Consider the following 26370-nt stretch of genomic DNA (forward strand, 5'->3'; position numbering starts at 1 on the left):
TCGACTGGTTAACGTTGTCGCTTGCGGTGTGGAAGCCACGGGTTCGCGTCCCGGCTGTGATGATCCCGGACTGCCCCCCGAATTCGCTACAATATATAGGTGAGTGTACAATGTTCCTGAATCGTTTCAATTCTTATCCATAAAACACACATTCTTTGTTTAATTAACACCAGTATGTATTGAGCCATATGTTTTGTAATTATAACGATCAGCAGCAGCAGCAGTATGGTTTCATGCCATGAAAGAGCACCACAGATGTGATGTTTGCTCTGAGAATGTTGATGGAGAAGTATAGAGGAGGCCAGAGGGAGGTACATTGTGTCTTTGTAGATTTAGAGAAAGCATATGACAGGGTGCCGAGAGAGGAGGTGTGGTATTGTATGAGGAAGTCGGGAGTGACAGAGAAGTATGTAGGAGTGGTGCAGGATATGTATGAGGGAAGTGTGATGGTGGTGAGGTGTGTGGTTGGAGTGACAGATGGGTTCAAGGTGGAGGTGGGATTACATCAAGGATCGGTTCTGAGCCCTTTCTTGTTTGCAGTGGTGATGGACAGGTTGACGGACCAGATCAGGCAGGAGTCTCCGTGGAGTATGATGTTTGCGGATGACATTGTGATCTGTAGGGAGAGTAGGGTGCAGGTGGAGGAGAGCCTGGAGAGGTGGAGGTATGCACTGGAGAGAAGAGGAATGAAAGTCAGTAGGAGCAAGACAGAATACCTATGTGTGAATGAGAGGGAGGACAGTGGAATGGTGAGGATGCAAGGAGTGGAGGTGATGAAGGTGGATGAGTTTAAATACTTGGGGTCAACTGTCCAAAGTAACGGGGAGTGCAGAAGAGAGGTGAAGGAGAGAGTGCAGGCAGGGTGGAGCGGGTGGAGAAGAGTGTCAGGAGTGATGTGTGACAGAAGGGTACCAGCAAGAGTTAAAGGGAAGGTTTACAAGATGGTAGTGAGACCAGCTATGTTGTATGGTTTGGAGACAGTGGCACTAATGAAAAGACAGGAGGCGGAGCTGGAGGTGGCAGAGATGAAGATGATAAGATTTTCATTGGGAGTGATGAAGAAGGACAGGATTAGGAAGGAGTATATTAGAGGGACAGTTCAGGTTGGACGGTTTGGAGACAAAGCAAGAGAGACAAGATGGAGATGGTGTGGACATGTGTGGAGGAGAGATGCTGGGTATACTGGGAGAAGGATGCTGAATACGGAGCTGCCAGGGAAGAGGAGAAGAGGAAGGCCAAAGAGGAGGTTTATGGATGTGGGGAGGGAGGACATGCAGGTGGCTGGTGTGACAGAGGAAGATGCAGAGGACAGGAAGAGATGGAAACATGATCCGCTGTGGCGCCCCCTAACGGGAGCAGCTGAAAGTAATAATAACTTTATGTATATATTACTTTTCTAAAACAATGTTACAAAATGCTTCACAAAGAAATAAAAGCAGAAAAGGCAAAATAAGAATAAAACATAAGAGTAAAAATAAAAACATTTTAAATAAATAAAACCAAATATCAAACATTTGTAAAAGCTTTCATAAAAGAAAAGCTGTAGTAGCTTTAGTAGTAGTAGAAGTGGTACTAGTGATAGTAGTAGTAGTGGTAGTACTGATAGTGGTCGTAGTAGTAGTAGTAGCAGCCGTGGTAGTTGTAGTAGTGGTAGTAGTGATAGTAGTAGTGATAGTAGCTGTAGTGGTGGTAGTGGTAGTAGTAGTGATAGTAGTACTATTAGTAATAGCAGTAGTGGTAGTAGTTGTCGAAGTGGTAATAGTACTAGTGATAGTAGTGATAGTAGTAGTGATAGTAGTAGTAGTAATAGCAGTAGTGGTAGTGGTAGTAGTTGTAGAAGTGGTAATAGTAGTAGTAGTGGTAGGAGTAGTGATAGTAGTAGTAGTGGTAGCATTGGTAGTAGTAGTGATAGTAATAGTAGTGATAGTAGTAGTAGTAGTAGTGATAGTAGTACTGATAGTAGTGGTAGTAGTAGTGATAGTAGTAGTAGTAGTAGTAGTGGTGGTAATAGTAGTAGTGATAGTAGTAGTGATAGTAGTAGTAGTAGTAGTGATAGTAGTGGTAGTAGTGGTAGTAGTAGTAGTGATAGTAGTACTGATAGTAGTGGTAGTAGTAGTGATAGTAGTTTTAGTAGTAGTGATAGTAGTGGTACTAGTAGTGGTAGTAGTAGTAGTGATAGTAGTACTGATAGTAGTGGTAGTTGTGGTAGTAGTGGTGCTAGTAGTGGTGGTGGTGGTAGTGATAGTAGTGGTAGTAGTAGTGATAGTAGTGGTAGTGATAGTAGTAGTGATAGTATTGGTAACAGTAGTGGTAGTGGTGGTAGTAGTGGTAGTAGTAGTGGTGGTGGTGGTGGTAGTAGTGGTGGTAGTAGTGGTGGTGGTGGTGGTAGTGGTAGTAGTAGTGGTGGTGGTGGTGGTAGTAGTGGTGGTAGTAGTAGTGGTAGTAGTAGTGGTAGTGATAGTAGTGGTAGTAGTAGTGATAGTAGTGGTAGTGATAGTAGTAGTGATAGTATTGGTAACAGTAGTGGTAGTGGTGGTAGTAGTAGTGGTGGTGGTGGTGGTAGTGGTAGTAGTAGTGGTGGTGGTGGTGGTAGTAGTAGTGGTGGTGGTGGTGGTAGTGGTAGTAGTGGTGGTAGTAGTGGTAGTGATAGTAGTAGTAGTAGTGGTAGTAGTAGTGGTAGTAGTGGTGGTAGTAGTGGTAGTGATAGTAGTAGTAGTGGTAGTAGTGGTGGTGGTAGTAGTAGTGGTTGTGATAGTAGTGGTAGTAGTAGTGGTAGTAGTGGTGGTAGTAGTAGTGATAGTAGTATTAGTAGTAGTAGTGGTGGTGGTAGCAGTGGTGGTAGTGGTAGTAGTAGTGGTGGTGGTGGTAGTAGTAGTGGTGGTAGTAGTGGTGGTGGTGGTGGTAGTAGTGGTGGTAGTAGTAGTGGTGGTGGTGGTGGTAGTGGTAGTAGTAGTGGTAGTGGTAGTGATAGTAGTGGTAGTAGTAGTGATAGTAGTGGTAGTAATAGTAGTGATAGTATTGGTAACAGTAGTGGTAGTGGTGGTAGTAGTAGTGGTGGTGGTGGTGGTAGTGGTAGTAGTAGTGGTGGTGGTGGTGGTAGTAGTGGTGGTAGTAGTAGTGGTGGTGGTGGTGGTAGTGGTAGTAGTAGTGGTAGTAGTGGTGGTAGTAGTGGTAGTGATAGTAGTAGTAGTAGTGGTAGTAGTGGTGGTAGTAGTGGTAGTGATAGTAGTAGTAGTGGTAGTAGTGGTGGTGGTAGTAGTAGTGGTTGTGATAGTAGTGGTAGTAGTAGTGGTAGTAGTGGTGGTAGTAGTAGTGATAGTAGTATTAGTAGCAGTGGTGGTAGCAGTGGTGGTAGTGGTAGTAGTAGTGGTGGTAGTAGTGATGATAGTAGTAGTAGTAGTAGTAGTGGTAGCAGTAGTGGTGGTGGTGGTAGTATTGGTAGTGGTGGTGGTAGCAGTAGTGATGGTGGTGGTAGTGATGGTGGTGGTAGTGGTGGTGGTAGTAGTGGTGGTGGTAGTAGTGGTGATAGCAGTAGTGATGGTGGTGTTGGTGGTGGTAGCAGTGGTGGTGGTGGTGGTGATGGTGGTAACAGTAGTAAGGCTGATGTGAGCCGTGTAGGAGATGTGAACATGAAGAACCTCTCCTCCTAAGTGTCCTGCCATCCTTCTCTCCCTCCATGTTCTCTCTCAGCCTCCCTCACATACACGTTAACTGGAAAGACCAACAAACTTGTAGACGATGCACATTCACCACACAAGACTTTATTAATATTCTTATTATTATTAGACAGGTTATATAAGAACTAGATAAATACATACGTACATATTTATAGACATACAAACTGACTTGTATGAAGGTACTTGGCACACTCGCCTCTCTTCCCATCGAGTACATTGATTATTGATTATTGATGATTAGGAACGAAGGATTTTCCTCTTGTCCAAACTGTTCTCTCCCAGAAACAGCAGGTTTCCATGTCAACCATCAACACCACGGTACCAGTTTCTCCTCAGATCCGGTCGACTGTACAAAGATTACACCAGGCACCACTACAGGTTGGTTTATAAAGGCAAAATTACTTGTAATTATAAAATAAAGCCATTTTCAAAGGAGGAGACGACTTATACATTTGTGCTCTATTATCATTTGAGTTAAAAGAAAGAATGGAAAAACAAATCTAGTGTTAATTTAGATTAAATTCCATGCAGACGTTGCAATCTTTTAATAATTTTGTCATTGTTTTCTAAAAAATACACGTGTGTCCACATTTCTTTAGGTGGAGCCACATTAAAGGTCGTTGCTAAGCAGCGGTGCTGACGTCAGTGAGGACTGGAGTGACCGTCTGAAAATCACTTTCATTATGACGTTACTATGACGTTACTATGACGCTATAATGAATGACGGCATCCTTAATATCCGTTCGTACGCCATCAACGAGTTCTGTGACAAAGTTTAAAAACGTTTTTGGAAGTGAGCATCTTTGATCTCAGTGTAGTTTTCATCTCGTTTTCCCCAGCTAATTTTTCTCATTTGGTTTGGCAAGCCGTGATTCAGACCCAGACAGAGCTACATGCTAACTGCATGCTAACTGCTAGCGAAGAGCTGCATGTTAACTGCTAGCGAAGAGCTGCATGCTAACTGCTAGCAAAGAGCTGCATGTTAACTGCCAGCGAAGAGCTGCATGCTAAATGCTAGAGAGCTGCATGCTAACTGCTAGCGAAGAGCTGCATGCCGCTAACTGCTAGCGAAGAGCTGCATGCTAACTGCTAGCGAGCTGCATGCTAACTGCTAGCGAAGAGCTGCATGTTAACTGCTAGCGAGCTGCATGCTAACTGCTAGCGAGCTGCATGCTAACTGCTAGCGAAGAGCTGCATGTTAACTGCTTGCGAAGAGCTGCATGTTAACTGCCAGCGAAGAGCTGCATGTTAACTGCTAGCGAGCTGCATGCTAACTGCTAGCGAGCTGCATGCTAACTGCTAGCGAAGAGCTGCATGTTAACTGCTAGCGAAGAGCTGCATGTTAACTGCCAGCGAAGAGCTGCATGCTAAATGCTAGCGAGCTGCATGCTAACTGCTAGCGAAGAGCTGCATGCTAACTGCTAGCGAAGAGCTCCATGCTAACTGCTAGCGAAAAGCTGCATGCTAACTGCTAGCGGTGAGTTTTACCGAGACCCATGACAGGGACTTGGTAAACGTGTTAACTTGGTTGTACGACGGTAAAATCTCAGTTGGGTTAAACAAGTTTTCTATGTTGTTCTCTGGACAAAAGGTTGGTTTTACAAGACTGAACAAGGCCTCCAACGCCACATGGCTACGATTTAAAGCTTTAAAAGGCAAGTAAGGTCGGAAGGTAAGGTAGGTGTGCTTTGTAAATACTGGAATGAAGCCTCAACGTCCCCAGTCCCCAAAAGTTAAAGGAGACTGTCTCGTCGGAGCTGGAATGCAGGAAGCTTCTCTGCTGGTTTACAGGCGTGTCGTGGTCGAGGATAGGAGCCCGAGAGGACTTCATATTGGAATATGGCCTCCGTCTCTTTTAAACCCAGTCAACTTGAGCACAGCTGCTAAATCAAGTAAAGGGAGCTGTGGAATGATTAACATTAGAATACTGCACAGTAACAAAAGTAAAAACAACTTTTGTGTTTGTTTCGTTATAGAAAGCTTAAACCCGCCAGACTGCGGGGAACGAGACTAACATTTAATACAAGACCCAACTTCAAGTTACAGGTGAAGACTTGTGAGCGACGAACTGGAATAAGACCCCAGTGGACTCGTCCTATTATGAAACAGTCTAAAGTCATTAGACTGTTTCGTAATAGGACGAGTCCACGCCATCAACAGCTGTGAACGGGTCATTAATGAAACCAAGGAGGCCCCTTGATAAACAAACAAACAAACAAAACAGGAAATGAAGCCTTTGACTCCAGCAAACAGGTTGTATGTGCTTCATTTTGAGATGTTTCCTCTAAACACTAGAAACGAGACTTTGGGGAAGCCATGTTGGACCGTGGACCCTCCACCTGACAGAGTAGGAATCTGAGAGTGATTCATACCAGAATGCAGCCGTCTATCTTCATGAATAGCAGACTGTATACACTTCGAACTGAAACGCCCCCCTTCATCTTATCTTGGCTAGAGGTCAAGGTGCCTGAACTGTCAGGATCCGTCATGTTGGGAAGTGTCCCATGTCCTTCCACTTATATGTCACATTGGGGTGATGTGCCCTCTCTTGCTGGGATTGAGGACTTTGCATGACTGCACAAGTTCCATTTTTCCTTTCTGCCCATAGCCTCTGGACTCTGTAGGACACTAGAAAATATGCATGATGGGCTTCATCATGGAAGACGCCTACAGCGTCCTGTTAGGTTTGACAGCGTTGCACGACGGCTTTAAGAGGATCGTTTGGTTTCTGGGGGTTTGACTGTGTGTCCTATCTACAGTCTACAGAGTCAGACAACCTGGTAGGTGCTTTTGTGTGCAGTCTGAAAGCACGTTGAACAGCGGAGTTTAGCCTAGCTTAGCTCAACTGCTGAATGTCTACCAGGATCATTAGCATTTCCTCCAAAATGAAGGGAAATACACCTTCTCCGAAGCGGCTCGTTAACACGTTTTACTCGTTGCCCTAATGTCAACATTTTTCTTAACCCATGTTTTTACAAGTACATGCAAAATCCTAAAAAACTAGATTATAGTTTTGAACTATTTTTCCATACAACACACATATCTGTCTTCTTCTACTGCAGAAAACAAGGCATATCCGTTTTCTTCTTTGGCAGGAGATGACATAAATGTGTATGATTGAAAGTTAGCTGAAAACTAATGTAATATTTAGGACTTGACATTTGCTTGTGAAAGTGTTGGTTACAAATGCTAGGCTAACAAGTAAAAGGGATAGGATGGTTGGCTTCTGAGAAGGCGTGTCTCTCTTCTTTTTAGAGGCGCTGCTGATGACCCTGGTACCTTCACCCTGCATGTACAGACATAAAATGGTACCCACCAGTTTGTCTGACTCTGTGTAAAGAGGACACATGGTAACATAGTAAAAACCACAGATAACACCCCCCGCCCCCGTCTCCTGGAAATGAAGACAGAGTCCGTCTGGAGCCTCTCTCATCTCCTGAACCTCCAGCAAGGCGAGGCGGTTCGACTTGGGAGGAAAGTCTTCTTCACACTGGAATGCAGCCGGTCTGTCTCCAGGGACGAGAGACCGCGTCCATACGTCCTGTGGGAAAGTCGCCTCTGACCGTCTGACTGTCTGTCTTTGCTCTGGCAGTGAACATTGACCTCTTCAGAGAACGGGAGACGGTGTCGATTGGTTGTGTTACTCAGCAGGACATTCAATATTTACCTAAAATTCAAGTTTAACAGATAATTACTATTTATTCCTGCGGCACAAAGGACTCACAATACTTGTGGTTGGTATAATGTGATATGTGAATTCATCTCATCCAGTGTTTGATGTAGATTATATTTAACACACATTATAACGACAAGGAAAGAAACTACACGTGTATTTTGCTCAAATATTGCTCAGTAATGCTCATCATAGTTCACCTACATCTGTTCCACTCATATATTACTTGGTTATTTGTGTGTAATGAATGGGCTTTAATTGAAAGGATTACCAATACTTCAAACTGGAACTTTGTCTCCAAACTCACCTCAATCCTCATCTCCAACTGGGCTTACTTGTCCTGGTCGAGTCCCTGGAGTGGGACGACTTGTCTGAGAGGCTGCCGCTGTTGTTCCGTCTGTGGCCTTTAGGGGGAGCCATCGAGTCGTAAGAGTGGAGAGACACCCGGATGCTCTGGGACCTCCTCAGTGGGGAGTCCTGAGACAGGGGGCGCAGGGGGGAAGAGGAGGAGGAGGAGCAAGATGTTGGGGGGAGAGCAACAGCTTTGGAGGTGAGCGGGACTCTGAGGGAGCCTGTCCGGATGAGAGGGGAGGAGCTCTTGGAGGACTCAGACTCGCCATGGAGAGGTGGAGGAGGACGTGGAGGTGCCAGTGTGGTGTGCGTCTGTCTGAAAGAGGAGGATGCAGTGCTTCGGGTAAAACCAGGAAGTGTTGACGATGACACAACTTTGTGTGAGGGAGTGGTTGGGGTGCTGATGCTCCCTTCTCCTCTTCCTCCTCCAACCGCTGCAGCCTGAGCAAGCGCCCGCAGCGTGGAGCGACACATCTTCTCCTCTGCCTGTGGTTTGGCTTTGGCTGCTGGTTTGCGGGCGGACGGTCTCCTCTGCAAAGACGAGACTTTTTCACCAGCTGATCGGTGGACGTCTGAGAGCTTCGGGTCTTTGGATTCCTGCATTTGGATCCTGGAGGGCTGGGAGGAGGAGGAGCAAGGGGAGGCGGAGGGCTTTTCCCTTCGGCGGTGGGAGTTGTTGTTGGTGTCTGAGATTGTCAGGCTGGAGGCACTCTGGCGGACGGTGGCGGATTTGTCCACACGTTTTTCCTGCGATGAGATGCGTTGGCCTGGCCGGGCAATCGGCACCACCCGCCTCATGCTCTGCTTCTCGGAGCTGGTCAGCGTGCGGACGGCGTTGGGTTTGGCGGTCGGTGCGGAGCTGGTGATTGATGGTTTGGAAAAGGGGGGCGCAGCTCTAGAGAGAACAGACTTGGACGGCGTTCTCGAGGAGTTCTGTTGTTCTTTGTTTTTAATGGTGGACGAACTGAATTCTGTTTTTCCATTGGCCGAATGTTTACGAGGAGACTCGAGTCCCATGTCTGCATCCTTGTCTTGACTGCGTGGTTGCTTAGTTGAGGTTTGTGCGTTGAGAGCATGCGTCTCATTGGCTGCTGGTGTCTTATTGATGGAAGAGGCAGGAAGAGTGGAATCATCACAGGAAACAGGCACTGATTGGCTGTTGGCTGGTACAGGCACTGGGTGCTCATTGGCCGCCCGAGGTTCTAAAGGCTGGAGAACAGCTGGGACAAAGGAAGTGTTTTTCTCCATTTCCTGGCCACCACTCCGATGCAGAAGCTCCTCTGTGTGAGAAAGTGTCTGTGTCATATTTTGAGTGTGTGTGAGGTCATTTGTCCACCTGTCCTCTTTCTCTCTCACCGTCTCACACACACCTGTCACACACCACACCACCACTTTTCCCTCCTCCTCCTCTTCCTCCCTCCTCCTCTCTTCAGAAAACCCTGGCTTCTTCTCTTCTCCCTCTCTCTGTGAAGGATGGATAGATACCTCACCTGATCCCTCCATAGTCTTAGAACGGGAAGCCTTCTGAACGTCCTCCATTTCAAATTTGGGAATGTCGTCCTGCTCCAGATCTGTGACTACGATATCGTCGCGGCGATATCCCTGGAGATGGTGCTGGACCTGCTGGTCGCCCTGGAGATAATGTTCCCTGCTGTCACTCGGGGAGGCGGCCTTATCAAATGCTTGCAGATCAGGGACCAGCATGAGTGTTTCCAAAACCACGGACATGCTGTTGAGGTCATCAGCAACTGGATTATTCTCACTGGGACTTTTTACAATCCGTCCACTGACGTCACTTTTTGACTGGTCAGTGTTTTCACTGGCGGCCGCCATATTGTCTTTCAAATCCTTTTCACGGTGCACGACTGTTTCCGGGACACTAAACTCCAGGTGAAGTTCATCCTCACCTTTGGTGGTGTGGTCAGTTGTGTGTTTTGTGTGTAAAAGTTGAGAGTTTGAATCCGAGGTAGGTTTGACTGAAAGGTGTTTATTTTGTTCTCCGGGCTGTGTAGCATTGTGGTTGAGGTAAGTGCTAGTTGTGCGACATGCATTTGTTTTGCCATTGTCTGTACTGGCGTCTTCTAGACTCCAGGAGGTTTTGGAAGTGGGGGAGGAGGTTTGTGGAGGCGTCATATGCACGGCATGTCCCTGGCTTTGGTGCCCGGTCTGCGGTGAGAGTCCTGGCGAGGCGGCAGGGGATTCGCTCAGCAACTGCCCAGCTGTGACCTTGGGTTCAGACGTCGTTATCCCCAGGAGCATGCTCAGTTCACGGTCAGCAGCTGCAGACGGAGAGTTGGACAAAGAACTCCGGGAGCGCCGTACGCTTCCTGAGCGGCCTAAAGGACAATGGGAACTGGTGTTGCGGTTTGGCGAGCGGGGGCGGGACTTGGGACTTAGGAGCTCCATCAGCAGACCCGCTTCATCGTGCCGTGCTAGCACGACGTCCATGTCTGTCTCGCTGCTGCAACGTATTCCGAAGGCTCCGCTCAGCTGTAACAGATCACACAAGACGGACAGTTACGGCAGTGTGTGTGTGTGTGTGTGTGTGTGTTCTTGTACTTCTACCTTTGTGAGTACCAATTTGAGTTTTTAACTGTCAGACTTAGGACTTTTTTGCAAAGTGAGGACATTTTAGCTGGTCCTCACTGCTTTAAGTGTGTATTTTAGGGTTAGGACTTTGATTTAGGGTTAGGACTTGGGTTTAGGGTTAGGACTTGGGTTTAGGGTTAGGACTTGGGTTTAGGGTTAGGACTTGGGTTTAGGGTTAAGACTTGGGTTTAGGGTTAGGACTTGGGTTTAGGGTTAGGACTTGGGTTTAGGGTTAGGACCTGGGTTTAGGGTTAGGACCTGGGTTTAGGGTTAGGACTTGGGTTTAGGGTTAGGACTTGGGTTTAGGGTTAAGACTTGGGTTTAGGGTTAGGACTTGGGTTTAGGATTAAGACTTGGGTTTAGGGTTAGGACTTGGGTTTAGGGTTAGGACTTGGGTTTAGGGTTAGGACTTGGGTTTAGGATTAAGACTTGGGTTTAGGGTTAGGACTTGGGTTTAGGATTAAGACTTGGGTTTAGGGTTAGGACTTGGGTTTAGGGTTAGGACTTGGGTTTAGGGTTAGGACTTGGGTTTAGGGTTAGGACCTGGGTTTAGGGTTAGGACTTGGGTTTAGGGTTAAGACTTGGGTTTAGGGTTAGGACCTGGGTTTAGGGTTAGGGTAGGGGTTCAGGTTAAACATGTAGTTCTGAAGGCGAGGGTTAAGGGTTAGGGAATGAATGGAGCCAACGGGCCCCTCACAAAGATAGATGTACAAAGACAGCTGTTGTGTGTGTGTGCACTCCTCCAACCTTCTCTCCCCCAGCCCAGGAATGTCTCTTCTGCTCCTCCAGCTCCCGCAACCGACGGCGGCGCGCCTCCTCCTTCAGCTCCCTCTCCCTGTTCTCCTTTAGACAGACACAGAGAGTGGCAGAAAGAAAATACGAGTGTAAGGAAACGAGAGAAAGATGGAGGGGAGAAAACATAAAGAGCGGGTGTCCGGGTGGCGTAGCAGTCTAGTCAGTTGCCTACCAACACGGGGATCGCCAGTTCGAATCCCCGTGTTACCTCCGGCTTGGTCGGGCACCCCTTGACACAAATGGCCGTGTCTGCGGGTGGGAAGCCGGATGTGGGTATGTGTCCTGGTCGCTGCACTAGCGCCTCCTCTGGGCTGGTGGGGCGCCTGATCAGGGGGGAGGGGAACTGGGGGGAATAGCGTGATCCTCCCACGCGCTACGTCCCCCTGGGGAAACTCCTCACCGTCAGGTGAAAAGAAGCGGCTGGTGACTCCACATGTATGGGAGGAGGCATGTGGTAGTCTGCAGCCCTCCCCGGATTGGAAGACGGGCTGGAGCAGCGACCAGGACGGCTCGAAGAGGGGGGTAATTGGCCAGATATAAATGGGGAGAAAAGGGGGGGGTACGAAAAAACCCCCAAAAAACAAAGAAAACAAAGAGGAGAAGCTGTATTGTCCATCCTTCCATCATCTGAACCGCTTATCCTGCTCTCAGGGTGATGGGGATGCTGGAGCCTTTCCCAGCAGTCACTGGGTGGCAGGCGGGGAGACACCCTGGACAGGCCACCAGGCCGTCACACAGGGCTCACACACACACACACACACACACACACACACACACACACACACACACACACACACACACACACACCTAGGGACAATTCAGTATGGCTGATCCACCTGACCTACATGTCTTTGGGCTGTGGGAGGAAACCGGCACCTCCGGAGGAAACCCACACAGACACGGAGAGAACATGCAAACTCCACACAGAGGACGACCCCGGACGACCCCAACGGTTGGACTGCCCCGGGGCTCGAACCCAGAACCTTCTTGCTGTGAGGCGACTGGGCTAACCACTGCACCAGCGTGCCGCCCAAGCTGTACTGTAAAGTCAGTTTATTCATAACACTGCTGTTTCAGTATTTGTCCAGAGGGTGGCAGTAGTCACCACCAGAGTACAGAGTCCTGCATCAGCGCTTTGTTTTTCAGTATGTGTACTGTGTTTACACATACTGTACATGTACAACACACAGTATGTGTACTGTGTGTGTTTAATTACTGACTTCTGTATATCGTACGTGTTTGTGTATGATCACATGTTGGTGAAAAACTAGAACCAGTTTTGATGAAACGGATCCACGGGGAACGCATCTCAACAGCACGATGCATAAAGACTGCACATCTGTGTGTGTGTGTGTGTGTGTGTGTGTGTGTGTGTGTGTGTGTGTACTGTACTACATATACAGACAGGTGTATGTGGGAGTTGTGTTACCCGGACAGCGTTGTTAAACTTGGTGAAGAAGTCGTAGAAGATGGTGAAACAATCGTCCAGCCTGAAGCTCTCTTTGTCTTCACAGAAGAAGTCAATCAGCTCGCCGCCGGTCTTCTGCAGATCCTGTCTGCTCCTGCGCAGTGCGCACAGAGATGATGTAGCACTCTGCACACACACACACACACACACACACACACACATACACAAACACACACACACACACACACACACACACACAAAACATAAGTTTTGATAATTAGTGAACATTATTTGTTTTTTTCAGTGCATTGATACATTTATCTTTGTGCTTATCCGTGTGTGTGAGTATGTGTATGTGTGTGTGTGTGTGTGTGTGTGTGCATGTCGCCCTATGTGTTTGTGTTTGTGTATGTGTTACCTGCAGGAAGAGGTCTAGCTGTTGAAGTAGCTCCATGTCTCTTTGGAGGCTCTCCTCCACTGAGCGCATGCGAGACATTAGTGAATGGAGGTCAGCATCAAGCGTTTCCATAGAGATCCTACACACACACACACACACACACACACATGCTCAGGTGAAAGGAAAGAGTCCAAAGCATGGTTTGAATTCATAAAAACAGATATATTTTCTAAAAATAATATCTGCACAAAGTCAAACACGTTTTTGGTGGGTGTCGGCCAAGGTTGTCCATTGTCTCCTGTTCTGTTTGTGATGTTCATGGACAGGATCTCAAGGAGCAGCCAAGGTGAGGAGTGTGTCCGGTTTGGGAACCCAGAATTGCATCTCTGCTCTTCGCAGATGATGTGGTTTTGTTGGCTTCATCAGAACGTGACCTCCAGCGTGCACTGGGGCGGTTTGCAGCTGAGTGTGAAATGGCCGGGATGAGAGTCAGCACCTCCAAGTCTGAGGCCATGGTTCTCTATCGGAAAATGGTGGATTGCTCCCTCCGGGTTGGGGATGAGTTGTTGCCTCAAGTGAAGGAGTTCAAGTATCTTGGGGTCTTGTTCACGAGTGAGGGTAGGATGGAGCAGGACATTGAAAGGCGGATTGGTGCAGCATCAGCAGTAATGCGGATGTTGTACTGGACCATTGTGGTGAAGAGGGAGCTGAGCCAGAAGGCAAAACTCTCAATTTACCAGTCAGTCTTGGTTCCAACCCTCACCTATGGTCATGAGCTTTGGGTAGTGACTGAAAGGGTGAGATCGTGGATACAAGCGGCTGAAATGAGTTTCCTCTGTAGGGTGTCTGGGCTCAGCCTTAGAGATAGGGTGAGGAGCTCGGACATCCGGAGGGAGCTCGGAGTAGAGCCGCTGCTCCTTCGTGTTGAAAGGGGCCAGTTGAGGTGGTTCGGGCATCTGATTAGGATGCCTCCTGGGCGCCTTCCTTTGGAGGTTTACCGGGCATGACCAACTGGGAGGAGACCCCGGGGTAGACCCAGAACTCGCTGGAGGGACTACATGTCCAATCTGGCCTTGAAAAGCCTCGGGATCCCCCAGGAGGAGCTGGAGGATGTTGCTGGGGAGAGGGACGTCTTGAGTGCCCTACTTAAATTAATGCCACCACGACCCGACCCCGGAGAAGCGGCTGATGATGATGATCATCAGCTGCTTCTCTATAGCACCTGAACTCCTTCCCTATCTAACCCACCTCATCAACACCTCCCTCCAGGCAGGATGCTTTCCATCTGCCTTCAAGACTGCTAGCGCAAACGAGAGCGCAAACTCTCTCTCCTCTGTCCTGGTACTCCTGGACCTGTCAGCTGCGTTCAATACAGTGAACCACCAGATCCTCCTCTCTACCCTCGAGAGGCTGGGTGTCACAGGCTCTGCACTCTCAATGTTTGCAACCTACCTGACGGGTCGCTCCTACCAGGTGACATGGAGGGGATCTGTATCGGAGCCTCGCAGACTGACTACAGGCGTTCCACAGGGTTCGGTTCTGGGTCCTCTCCTTTTCTCCCTGTACACGACATCCATGTGTAGGAGGTTCACGTTATTCCCCCCCGTTCCCCCTCCCCCCTTAACAGGAGCCCCGACCAACCAGAAGAGGCGCTAGTGCAGCGACCAGGACACATACCCACATATGGCTTCCCACCCGCAGACATGGCCAATTGTGTCTGTAGGGACGCCCGACCAAGCCGGAGGTAACAGGGATTCAAACCGGCGATCCTCATGTTGGTAGGCAACGGAATAGACCCCTACACCACCCGGACACCCACCTGGACAATGTTTTAAAGGACATGTTTTGTCTTTAATTTGTCCAGATGATGGAGGGAAGTAGAAGTTTAGTGTGAGAGAGGAAGATGTCCAGCAGAGTCAGAATTCATGCTACAGTCCTCAAGATTTACATGCAAACAAAGTCTGATTCTTCCTGTCTGTGGTGTATCAAGACAACATCTGACCCACGAACACCACGTCCTGCAGACTGTAGCAGCGTGTGATGTGGATGGCTTTAGTCTGGTAGGACTTTGCCAGGAAAAATTATAGGGGGCATAGTGTTTTCCGTCTTCATCATAGCAGCCAGACGAGGAAGAAGAAGACAGGTAGTGTTGAGTTTGAAGAAGTGAAGTTGTTGGGTGTAAAAATCATTATCAGACTGAAGGCAAGAGGCCAGTCTTCAACTTGTCACTCAAACAGTCACTCACTCAGTCAACTAACCAATCAGAGTGAGACGTGAAAGCTCTAAAGTCAGGGAGCACCAATCAGAATGTGATCTGGGAGTGACTGACAGGGTGGGTGGGGCCAGTACCTGGCTGCAGTCTGGACGTGTTTTAAATTGCCTGGAAACTCCAGCAACCTTGGATCCTTCTTCTGTGCTTCCTGAGAGAGAGAGACAGAGAGAGAGAGAGAGAGAGAGAGAGAGAGAGAGAGAGAGAGAGAGAGAGAGAGAGAGAGAGAGAGAGAGAGAGAGAGAGAGAGAGAGAGAGAGAGAGAGAGAGAGAGGGCGGGGGGGATGGTCAGTGTCTAAATCTTATCTCTTTCTCCTTGTGTCAGTCCATCTCAGGAATCAGGAGCAATTTATTGTCATCTCATCCATGTACTTGCGTACAGAAAAGAGATGAAGTTTCATTTCTCCCAGCCCACAGCAGAGCAACACAAAAGACAAAAACACACATCCAAAACAAAACGGCACCACAAAAAACACACAAAAACACAGAGAACAAAGCAAAAAACAGTCAACAACACAGTCCATTCAGTAACATTTGCAGCACAGTCCAAAAATGTCACTGTCCAGAGAACGAACGCCGGCCAGGACGACCGTCGGAACCGCCGGTCTGCACGAGCCAGCAGTCGGCCCAGCCCGCCCCGCCTCCTGTCAGACCTCCCTCGGTGTTTCCTCTGCGGGCGCAGCTTCAGGCAGGGCCGTGCTTCCTGGCCCCACAGGACGCAGCAGACCAAGCTCCCCCAGCCGATCCAGCACCAGATCCCCCAGCCGATCCAGCGCCAGATCCCCCAGCCGATCCAGCGGCGAAATCGATGATTACAGACATAATTCTTCACATGAGGACACAAACTCAGACGCAGACGTAGACGTGGACAAAGACACTGCGTAGTCGGCACTGGGTGAGGCTCGTGCCGCCATCCTCCCACACGCACATCTCACATCGCACAACTGAAGAACACACACACGGCTCACCAGAGCTACAAAGTGCAGCAGGTTCATGCCTGGTTTGTTGGCCTTGGTGTCGGCCAGAGACAGGAGAGACGACAGCTTGAAGCCCACAGCATTCCCTGCATATCCTCCCTGGCAATACACACACACACACACACACACACACAGACACACACACACACACACAACAAGAGATCAGCATAACAAGAAACATCGATATGGAAAAGATTTTAATCTGCCTCCATGTGTCATCTTCCTCAGCACCCCGTCCCCTCCTCTGCCTCCTCTTTCTGGCTCATACTCACGGAGTTGAGGATGTTTCCTGCCTGCAGCACCAAGTGGAGAACAGCATGAAGCTCCTCACAGGTCAGCAGCTCTGCAGGGAGACACGTGTTCACATTCCACACTGTGGTCAGCAAGAAGGTCCTGGGTCCCAAACCCAGGCCGTCCCCGGTCCCAAACCCAGGCCGTCCCCGGTCCCAAACCCAGGCCGTCCCCAGTCCCAAACCCAGGCCGTCCCCGTTCCGAAACCCAGGCCGTCCCCGGTCCCAAACCCAGGCCGTCCCCGTTCCTAAACCCAGGCCGTTCCCAAACCCAGGCCGTCCCCGGTCCTAAACCCAGGCCGTCCCCGTTCCTAAACCCAGGCCGTTCCTAAACCCAGGCCGTCCCTGGGTCCTAAACCCAGGCCGTCCCTGGGTCCCAAACCCAGGCCGTCCCTGGGTCCCAAACCCAGGCCGTCCCTGGGTCCCAAACCCAGGCCGTCCCCGGTCCCAAACCCAGGCCGTCCCCGGTCCCAAACCCAGGCCGTCCCTGGGTCCCAAACCCAGGCCGTCCCCGGGTCCCAAACCCAGGCCGTCCCCGGGTCCCAAACCCAGGCCGTCCCCGGGTCCCAAACCCAGGCCGTCCCCGGGTCCCAAACCCAGGCCGTCCCCGGTCCCAAACCCAGGCCGTCCCCGTTCCCAAACCCAGGCCGTCCCCGTTCCTAAACCCAGGCCGTCCCCGGTCCTAAACCCAGGCCGTCCCCGTTCCCAAACCCAGGCCGTCCCCGGGTCCTAAACCCAGGCCGTCCCCGGGTCCCAAACCCAGGCCGTCCCCGGGTCCCAAACCCAGGCCGTCCCCGGGTCCCAAACCCAGGCCGTCCCCGGGTCCCAAACCCAGGCCGTCCCCGGGTCCCAAACCCAGGCCGTCCCCGGGTCCCAAACCCAGGCCGTCCCCGGGTCCCAAACCCAGGCCGTCCCCGGTCCCAAACCCAGGCCGTCCCCGTTCCCAAACCCAGGCCGTCCCCGTTCCTAAAACCCAGGCCGTCCCCGTTCCTAAACCCAGGCCTTCCCCGTTCCTAAACCCAGGCCTTCCCCGGTCCGAAACCCAGGCCGTCCCCGGTCCGAAACCCAGGCCGTCCCCGGTCCGAAACCCAAGCCTTCCCCGGTCCGAAACCCAGACCATCCCTGTTCCTAAACCCAGGCCGCCCCCGTTCCTAAACCCAGGCTGTCCTTGGGTCCTAAACCCAGGCCGTCCCTGGGTCCTAAACCCAGGCCGTCCCCGTTCCTAAACCCAGGCCATCCCCGTTCCTAAACCCAGGCCGTCCCCGTTCCTAAACCCAGGCCATCCCCGTTCCTAAACCCAGGCCGTCCCCGTTCCTAAACCCAGGCTGTCCCCGTTCCTAAACCCAGGCCGTCCCCGGGTCCTAAACCCAGGCCGTCCCCGTTCCTAAACCCAGGCTGTCCCCGTTCCTAAACCCAGGCTGTCCTTGGGTCCTAAACCCAGGCTGTCCCCGGTCCGAAACCCAGGCCGTCCCTGGGTCCTAAACCCAGGCTGTCCCCGGTCCGAAACCCAGGCTGTCCCCGGTCCGAAACCCAGGCCATCCGCAGTCCTAAACCCAGGCCTTCCCTGGTCCGAAACCCAGGCCGTCCCCGGTCTGAAACCCAAGCCTTCCCTGGTCCGAAACCCAGACCATCCCCGGTCTGAAACCCAGGCCGTCCCCGGTCCTAAACCCAAGCCGTCCCCGGTCCGAAACCCAGGCCGTCCCCGGTCCTAAACCCAAGCCGTCCCCGGTCCGAAACCCAGGCCATCCCCGGTCCTTTCCGGGTGCAGAAGCCCCACAGGGATGAACAAACACACATCTTGACATCAATAGAAACACAACCACATTCCTTTAATCCCAAATCCCTGTGTGTGTCTCTCTCTATTTATCTGTATTTGTGTCTGTATTCATAGGTGTGTGTGTGTGTGTGTGTGTCTGTATTTATAGGTGTGTGTGTGTGTGTGTGTGTGTGTGTGTGTGTGTGTCTGTATTTATAGGCGTGTGTGTGTGTGTCATCAGTATAAGTGTGAAACAGAGTTAACATACATTCTGACAGTTTCACACACTACGCTAAAAATAGGTGTGTGTGTGTGTGTGTGTGTGTGTGTGTGTGTGTGTGTGTGTGTGTGTGTGTGTGTGTGTGTGTGTGTGTGTGTGTGTGTGTGTGATAAAACCATGAGAGAGGGGAAGTGTGAAATACAAGAAGTGGGGTTTTGGTTGGAAAAGGAGTGATGGAGGAAGACAATGAGAGAAAGTGGGAATACCTGACTGTAAGAGAGAAGAGAGGAGAAGAGGAGAAGAGAGGAGAAGAGGAGGAGAAGAGAGAAGAGAAAGAGAAGAGAAGAGAGGAGAGGAGAAAATGAAAGAGAGCAGGAGAAGAGAGGGGAGGAGAAGAAGAAAAAAGGAAGAAAGGAGAAGAGAAGAGAGGAGAAGAGAGGAGGAGAGAGGAGGAGAGAGAAGAGAAGAGAGGAGGAGAAGAGAGGGGAAGAGAGGAGGAGAGAGAAGAGAAGAGAGAACAGAAGAGAGGGGAAGAGAGGAGAAATGGGAGGAGAGAGAAGAGAGGACAACAAAGGTCAAGAGGACAAGAAGAGAGGAGAAGAGAGAAGATGAGGAGAAGAGAGGAGAAGAGGGGAAGAAAGGGGAAGAGAGGAGGAGAGGGGAAGAAAGGGGAAGAGAAAGAGGAGAGAGGAGAAGAGAGAAGATGAGGAGAAGAGGGGAAGAAAGGAAAAGAGAGGAGGAGAGGGGAAGAAAGGGGAAGAGAAAAGAGAAGAGAGGGGAAGAGAGGAGAAAATGGGAGAAGAGAGGAGAAAAGAGAAGAGAGGACAACAAAGGACAAGAGGACAAAAAGAGAGGAGAAGAGAGAAGTTGAGGAGAAGAGAGGAGAAGAGAGAAGAAAAGAGAGGAGAAGAGAGAAGAAAAGAGAGGAGAAGAGAGGAGGAGAAGAGTGGAGAAGAGCAGAAGAGGAGAAGAGAGGAGAAGAGAGAAGAAAAGAGAGGAGAAGAGAGGAGGAGAAGAGTGGAGAAGAGCAGAAGAGGAGAAGAGAAGAGAAGAGGAGGAGAAGAGAGGAGAAGAGAGAAGAAAAGAGAGGAGAAGAGAGGAGGAGAAGAGTGGAGAAGAGCAGAAAAGGAGAAGAGAGGAGAAGAGGAAGAGAAGAGAAGAGAAGAGAGGAGAAGAGGAGGAGAAGAGAGGAGAAGAGGACAGGAAGAGGAGGAGTGGAGGAGGAGGCGTCTTACCTCTGGCGGCTGTATGTACGATGTTGATGTCTCGTTTCATGGACTCACAGGCTGAAGGAAACTCTTCTTTCAACACCATGGCCTCAATACGAACAGTGTAACTACAGACACACAGGCAGACAGACAGGCGGACAGACAGGCGGACAGACAGGCGGACAGACAGGCAGAGAGACAGACGGACAGACAGGCAGAGAGACAGGCAGAGAGACAGGCAGAGAGACAGACGGACAGACAGACAGGCAGACAGACAGGCAGAGAGACAGACAGGTGGACAGACAGGCGGACAGACAGGCAGACAGACGGACGGACAAACAGGCAGAGAGACAGGCGGACAGACAGGCAGACAGACAGACGGACAGACAGGCAGACAGACAGACGGACAAACAGGCAGAGACAGGCGGACAGACAGGCAGACAGACAGACGGACAGACAGGCAGAGAGACAGGCGGACAGACAGACGGACAGAGAAAGAGATATGGGAGGAACAGGAAGTGCGGGGGAGACGGGGAAGGTAGGTTTAGGTTATTATTCTATTAGACGTTCCCCAGTTCGCTGGTCTGACTGTCGTACCACAACGTGAGCGTTACAGTGACGACAGTAGAAGACGGTTCTACTCCCTCACCACCCACACACATTCCACCAAGACTCAGGAGGTCAAAGGTCAGAGGCACAGCAACCCTTAATCACAGACGGGATAAATACTCCTGTGATCCTGGAATGACTATGGATGATGGAGACCTGACAGAGAGGCGGGAGCCATGGACAGAAGGTCGTGACCTCTCACCTCGGGATCTGGGTCAGCAGGTACATGAAGGAATCAGCCAATGGGAGCTTGGTGATGTCACCGCTGAAGGCCTGAAGTTTCTTCACCTGCAGGTGACACTCTTCATATAGATAACCATGGAGATAACACTGTCACACTGTCTGTGTGTGTGTGTGTGTGTTACCTCCTCTGATTCCGGTAGTAATTTGAGCAGCTCTCTCAGTGGCTCTGCACTATAAAACTCGCTGTTGCCATGACGAATGTCATCTATTATGGTCTGGTTTGTCCTGGACAGACAGACAGGCAGATAGAGAGATAGACAAAATAACAGACAGACAGACAGGCAGACAGACAGACAGACACAGACAGTCACTGACACACACCCAGACAGAGTATGTTGTCATGCCTTGGTGTTTATGTGACTTATGAAGAGTAAATAATAAAAAGTGGACATGGTAACATATGAACAACAGACACGTTTCTATAAAACAGCAGATGTCATGGTTCAGGTGTCATGTTTCAGGTGTCATGTTTCAGGTGTCATGTTTCAGCTGTCATGTTTCAGCTGTCATGTTTCAGGTGTCATGTTTCAGATGCCATGTTTCAGGTGTCATGTTTCAGATGTCATGTTTCAGATGTCATGTTTCAGGTGTCATGTTTCAGCTGTCATGTTTCAGATGTCATGTTTCAGCTGTCATGTTTCAGGTGTCATGTTTCAGCTGTCATGTTTCAGCTGTCGTGTTTCAGATGTCATGTTTCAGGTGTCATGTTTCAGCTGTCATGTTTCAGGTGTCATGTTTCAGGTGTCATGGTTCAGGTGTCATGTTTCAGCTGTCATGTTTCAGGTGTCATGTTTCAGCTGTCATGTTTCAGGTGTCATGTTTCAGGTGTCATGTTTCAGCTGTCATGGTTCAGCTGTCATGTTTCAGGTGTCATGTTTCAGCTGTCATGGTTCAGCTGTCATGTTTCGATGCCGTGTTTCAGGTGTCGTGTTTCAGCTGTCGTGTTTCAGGTGTCATGTTTCAGATGTCATGTTTCAGGTGTCATGTTTCAGGTGTCATGTTTCAGGTGTCATGTTTCAGATGTCATGTTTCAGGTGTCATGTTTCAGGTGTCATGTTTCAGATGTCATGTTTCAGGTGTCATGTTTCAGGTGTCATGTTTCAGATGTCATGTTTCAGGTGTCATGTTTCAGGTGTCATGTTTCAGCTGTCATGTTTCAGGTGTCATGTTTCAGCTGTCATGTTTCAGCTGTCATGTTTCAGGTGTCATGGTTCAGGTGTCATGTTTCAGCTGTCATGTTTCAGGTGTCATGTTTCAGGTGTCATGTTTCAGATGCCATGTTTCAGGTGTCATGTTTCAGATGTCATGTTTCAGATGTCATGTTTCAGGTGTCATGTTTCAGCTGTCATGTTTCAGATGTCATGTTTCAGCTCTCATGTTTCAGGTGTCATGTTTCAGCTGTCATGTTTCAGGTGTCATGTTTCAGGTGTCATGTTTCAGCTGTCATGGTTCAGCTGTCATGTTTCAGGTGTCATGTTTCAGCTGTCATGGTTCAGCTGTCATGTTTCGATGCCATGTTTCAGGTGTCGTGTTTCAGCTGTCGTGTTTCAGGTGTCATGTTTCAGATGTCATGTTTCAGGTGTCATGTTTCAGCTGTCATGTTTCAGGTGTCATGTTTCAGCTGTCATGTTTCAGGTGTCATGTTTCAGGTGTCATGTTTCAGATGCCATGTTTCAGGTGTCATGTTTCAGGTGTCATGTTTCAGATGTCATGTTTCAGGTGTCATGTTTCAGGTGTCATGTTTCAGGTGTCATGTTTCAGATGCCATGTTTCAGATGTCATGGTTCAGCTGTCATGTTTCAGATGTCATGTTTCAGGTGTCATGTTTCAGATGCCATGTTTCAGGTGTCATGTTTCAGATGTCATGTTTCAGGTGTCATGTTTCAGATGCCATGTTTCAGATGTCATGTTTCAGGTGTCATGTTTCAGATGCCATGTTTCAGGTGTCATGTTTCAGGTGTCATGTTTCAGCTGTCATGTTTCAGGTGTCATGTTTCAGGTGTCATGTTTCAGGTGTCATGTTTCAGGTGTCATGTTTCAGGTGTCATGTTTCAGCTGTCATGTTTCAGGTGTCATGTTTCAGGTGTCATGTTTCAGATGTCATGTTTCAGATGCCATGTTTCAGATGTCATGTTTCAGGTGTCGTGTTTCAGGTGTCGTGTTTCAGCTGTCGTGTTTCAGATGCCATGTTTCAGCTGTCATGTTTCAGATGTCATGTTTCAGATGCCATGTTTCAGGTGTCATGTTTCAGGTGTCATGTCTCAGATGCCATGTTTCAGATGTCATGTTTCAGATGCCATGTTTCAGGTGTCATGTTTCAGGTGTCATGTCTCAGATGCCATGTTTCAGGTGTCATGGTTCAGGTGTCATGTTTCAGATGCCATGTTTCAGGTGTCATGTTTCAGCTGTCATGTTTCAGATGTCATGTTTCAGATGTCATGTTTCAGATGCCATGTTTCAGGTGTCATGGTTCAGATGTCATGTTTCAGGTGTCATGTTTCAGGTGTCATGGTTCAGATGCCATGTTTCAGGTGTCATGGTTCAGATGCCATGTTTCAGGTGTCATGTTTCAGGTGTCATGTTTCAGGTGTCATGTTTCAGATGTCATGTTTCAGGTGTCATGTTTCAGGTGTCATGTTTCAGGTGTCATGTTTCAGGTGTCATGTTTCAGGTGTCATGTTTCAGATGTCATGTTTCAGATGTCATGGTTCAGATGCCATGTTTCAGGTGTCATGTTTCAGGTGTCATGGTTCAGGTGTCATGTTTCAGGTGTCATGTTTCAGGTGTCATGTTTCAGATGTCATGTTTCAGGTGTCATGTTTCAGATGTCATGGTTCAGGTGTCATGTTTCAGGTGTCATGTTTCAGATGTCATGGTTCAGATGTCATGGACGCGCTACGTCCCCCTGGTGAAACTCCTCCCTGTCAGGTGAAAAGAAGCGGCTGGTGACTCCACATGTATGGGAGGAGGCATGTGGTAGTCTGCAGCCCTCCCCGGATCAGCAGAGGGGGTGGAGCAGAGACCGGGACGGCTCAGAGGGGGTGGAGCAGAGACCGGGACGGCTCGGGAGAGGGGGGTGATTGGCCGGATGCAATTGGGGAGAAAAGGGGGGAAATGTGTTGAACATCTGAACAGAAACACGACAACACGTCAGCTGGTTTAACACGACGTCTGACGAGCTCCCCCCACTCTTCTATCCCAGAAGTCACTGGGAGGCAGGCGGGGAGACACCCTGGACAGGCCACCAGTCCAACACACAGGGCCCACATACACACACACACACACACACACACACACACACACACACACACACACACACATACACACACTCACACACACACTGAAAGACTGCCACCTGATCCTCCATTTATCACCCCAATATTGATGGAGAGCAGAATTAGGAGGGAATAGTGTGAGTGTGTGTGTGTGTGTGTGTGTGTGTGTGAGTGTGAGTGTGAGTGTGAGTGTGAGTGTGTGTGAGTGAGTGTGTGAGTGAGTGTGTGTGTATGTTTGTGTGTGTGAGTGTGAGTGTGTGTGAGTGTGTGTGTGTGTGAGTGTGTGGTGTGTGTGTGTGTGTGTGTGACAGTTGAAAAGGCTTTGATTTTCATATTAACTCCAGATGAATGATTATGTAACCTCCCCTGCTCTGTGATTGGTTGGTGAGGTGAGGTGAGGTGAGGCCCCCCGCCCCGCCCCCCCCACCTCCGGTCGGAGAAGCTGATTGGTCCAGACCAGCAGGAACAACGTCAATGGGAAGAATCGAAGAATTCAAACGTTTAAAGTCGCTAAGCCCTCCTTCTCTCTACCTCCCTCCTCCATCTCTCTCTCTCTTTCATTTCTCCTCCTGACTCTGACAGCCCGTATCTCTCCCTCTCTCTCCATGTCTCCCTCTCCACAGCTCCCCACATCTCTCTCCATGTGTCCCTCTCCACGTCTCTCTACATGTCTCTCCATGTCTCTCCATGTCTCTCTCTCTCCACATCTCTCTCCACATCTCTCCCCACAGCTCTCTCCATGTCTCTCTCCACATCTCTCCCCACATCTCTCTCCATGTCTCTCTCCACATCTCTCTCCATGTCTCTCCATGTCTCCCTCGCCACGTCTCTCTCCATGTCTCTCCATGTCTCTCCATGTCTCTCTCTCTCCACAGCTCTCTCCACATCTCTCTCTCCATGTCTCTCCATGTCTCTCCATGTCTCTCTCTCTCCATGTCTCTCTCTCCATGTCTCTCTCTCCATGTGTCTCTCCACAGCTCCCTCCACATCTCTCTCTCCATGTCTCTCTCTCCATGTCTCTCTCTCTCCATGTCTCTCCATGTCTCTCTCTCCATGTCTCTCCATGTGTCTCTCTCCATGTCTCTCTCTCCATGTCTCTCTCTCTCCATGTCTCTCCATGTCTCTCTCTCTCCATGTCTCTCTCTCCATGTCTCTCTCTCCATGTGTCTCTCCACAGCTCCCTCCACATCTCTCTCCCCACATCTCTCTCTCCATGTCTCTCTCTCTCCATGTCTCTCCATGTCTCTCTCTCCATGTCTCTCCATGTGTCTCTCTCCATGTCTCTCTCTCCATGTGTCTCTCTCTCCATCTCCAACAGATCCCTCCGTTCCACCAGCACAGGCGGAGGTGTGGGTGTCTTGTAGCTTGGAAAACAGACAGCCTCAACGCTGTCTCTCTCTCCATGTAAGATGATGGAGGGATGGAGGAGGTGGGAGGAGGAGTCGAGGGGCTTCTTAACATGCAGTTGTATGGGTCAGTGGTCTTATGGGTTGACGCTTCATGAAGGAGAGGCGGAGCGCCGCCCTGTGGCAGAGCTTGGTTGCTGCTCGAGACTTCCCTCCGTCACCGCAGTCAGGTTCCACAGCACCACCTCCCCGCCTCCATGGCTGGAGGCTCTCTGGACCGGACCTGCTTACCACCACCGACAACCACTTGTACTCTGCACATACCGCTTGTAGGGAGTACTGTCTGTGTACTACATACTGCTTGTAGGAAGTACTGTCTGTGTACTACATACTGCTTGTAGGAAGTACTGTCTGTGTACTACATACTGCCTGCAGGAAGTACTGTGTGTGTACTACATACCGCTTCTAGGAAGTACTGTGTGTACTACATACTGCTTGTAGGAAGTACTGTCTGTGTACTACATACTGCTTGCAGGAAGTACTGTGTGTGTACTACATACTGCCTGCAGGAAGTACTGTCTGTGAACTACATACTGGCTGCAGGAAGTACTGTGTGTGTACTACATACTGGCTGCAGGAAGTACTGTGTGTGTACTACATACTGGCTGCAGGAAGTACTGTGTGTGTACTACATACTGCTTGCAGGAAGTACTGTGTGTGTACTACATACTGGCTGCAGGAAGTACTGTGTGTGTACTACATACTGGCTGCAGGAAGTACTGTGTGTGTACTACATACTGCTTGCTGACAGCAGCAGCTCTTCACATAACACCTGATTCTTCACAACAGCGCCACCTGCTGGAACAGATTTTCCTCCCTTCTCTCTTCTGTTTATCCTCCCTTCTTCTTCTCTTATCTTCTCTCTTCTGTTTATCCTCCCTTCTTCTTCTCTCTTATCTTCTCTTCTGTTTATCCTCCCTTCTTCTTCTCTCTTATCTTCTCTCTTCTGTTTATCCTCCCTTCTTCTTCTCTCTTATCTTCTCTCTTCTGTTTATCCTCCCTTCTTCTTCTCTCTTATCTTCTCTCTTCTGTTTATCCTCCCTTCTTCTTCTCTCTTATCTTCTCTCTTCTGTTTATCCTCCCTTCTTCTTCTCTCTTATCTTCTCTCTTCTGTTTCTCCTCCCTTCTTCTTCTCTCTTATCTTCTCTTCTGTTTATCCTCCCTTCTTCTTCTCTCTTATCTTCGCTCTTCTGTTTATCCTCCCTTCTTCTTCTCTCTTATCTTCTC

The 26370-nt window shown here is 49.5% G+C and overlaps 1 protein-coding gene across 1 annotated transcript in view; it reads right to left on the reverse strand.

The window, feature by feature from the left end:
• Positions 1-7128: 7128 nt before the first annotated feature.
• Positions 7129-26370, reverse strand: part of LOC130130941 (FH2 domain-containing protein 1-like) — a 26046-nt gene continuing 6804 nt past the window's right edge. The window contains exons 4-15 of the mRNA XM_056300806.1: positions 20585-20687; positions 20422-20507; positions 19638-19738; positions 16409-16479; positions 16128-16235; positions 15240-15310; positions 12912-13029; positions 12515-12679; positions 11038-11133; positions 9192-10191; positions 7658-8981; positions 7129-7344 (exon numbers count right to left, since the gene is read on the reverse strand). Coding sequence (XP_056156781.1) covers positions 7666-8981; positions 9192-10191; positions 11038-11133; positions 12515-12679; positions 12912-13029; positions 15240-15310; positions 16128-16235; positions 16409-16479; positions 19638-19738; positions 20422-20507; positions 20585-20687 — 3235 coding nt within the window. The 3' untranslated portion in view covers positions 7129-7344; positions 7658-7665. The remainder of the gene's footprint in view (positions 7345-7657; positions 8982-9191; positions 10192-11037; positions 11134-12514; positions 12680-12911; positions 13030-15239; positions 15311-16127; positions 16236-16408; positions 16480-19637; positions 19739-20421; positions 20508-20584; positions 20688-26370) is intronic.

This window comes from Lampris incognitus, chromosome 20, assembly GCF_029633865.1.
Source record: "Lampris incognitus isolate fLamInc1 chromosome 20, fLamInc1.hap2, whole genome shotgun sequence".
NCBI classification, from domain to species: Eukaryota; Metazoa; Chordata; class Actinopteri; order Lampriformes; family Lampridae; genus Lampris; species Lampris incognitus.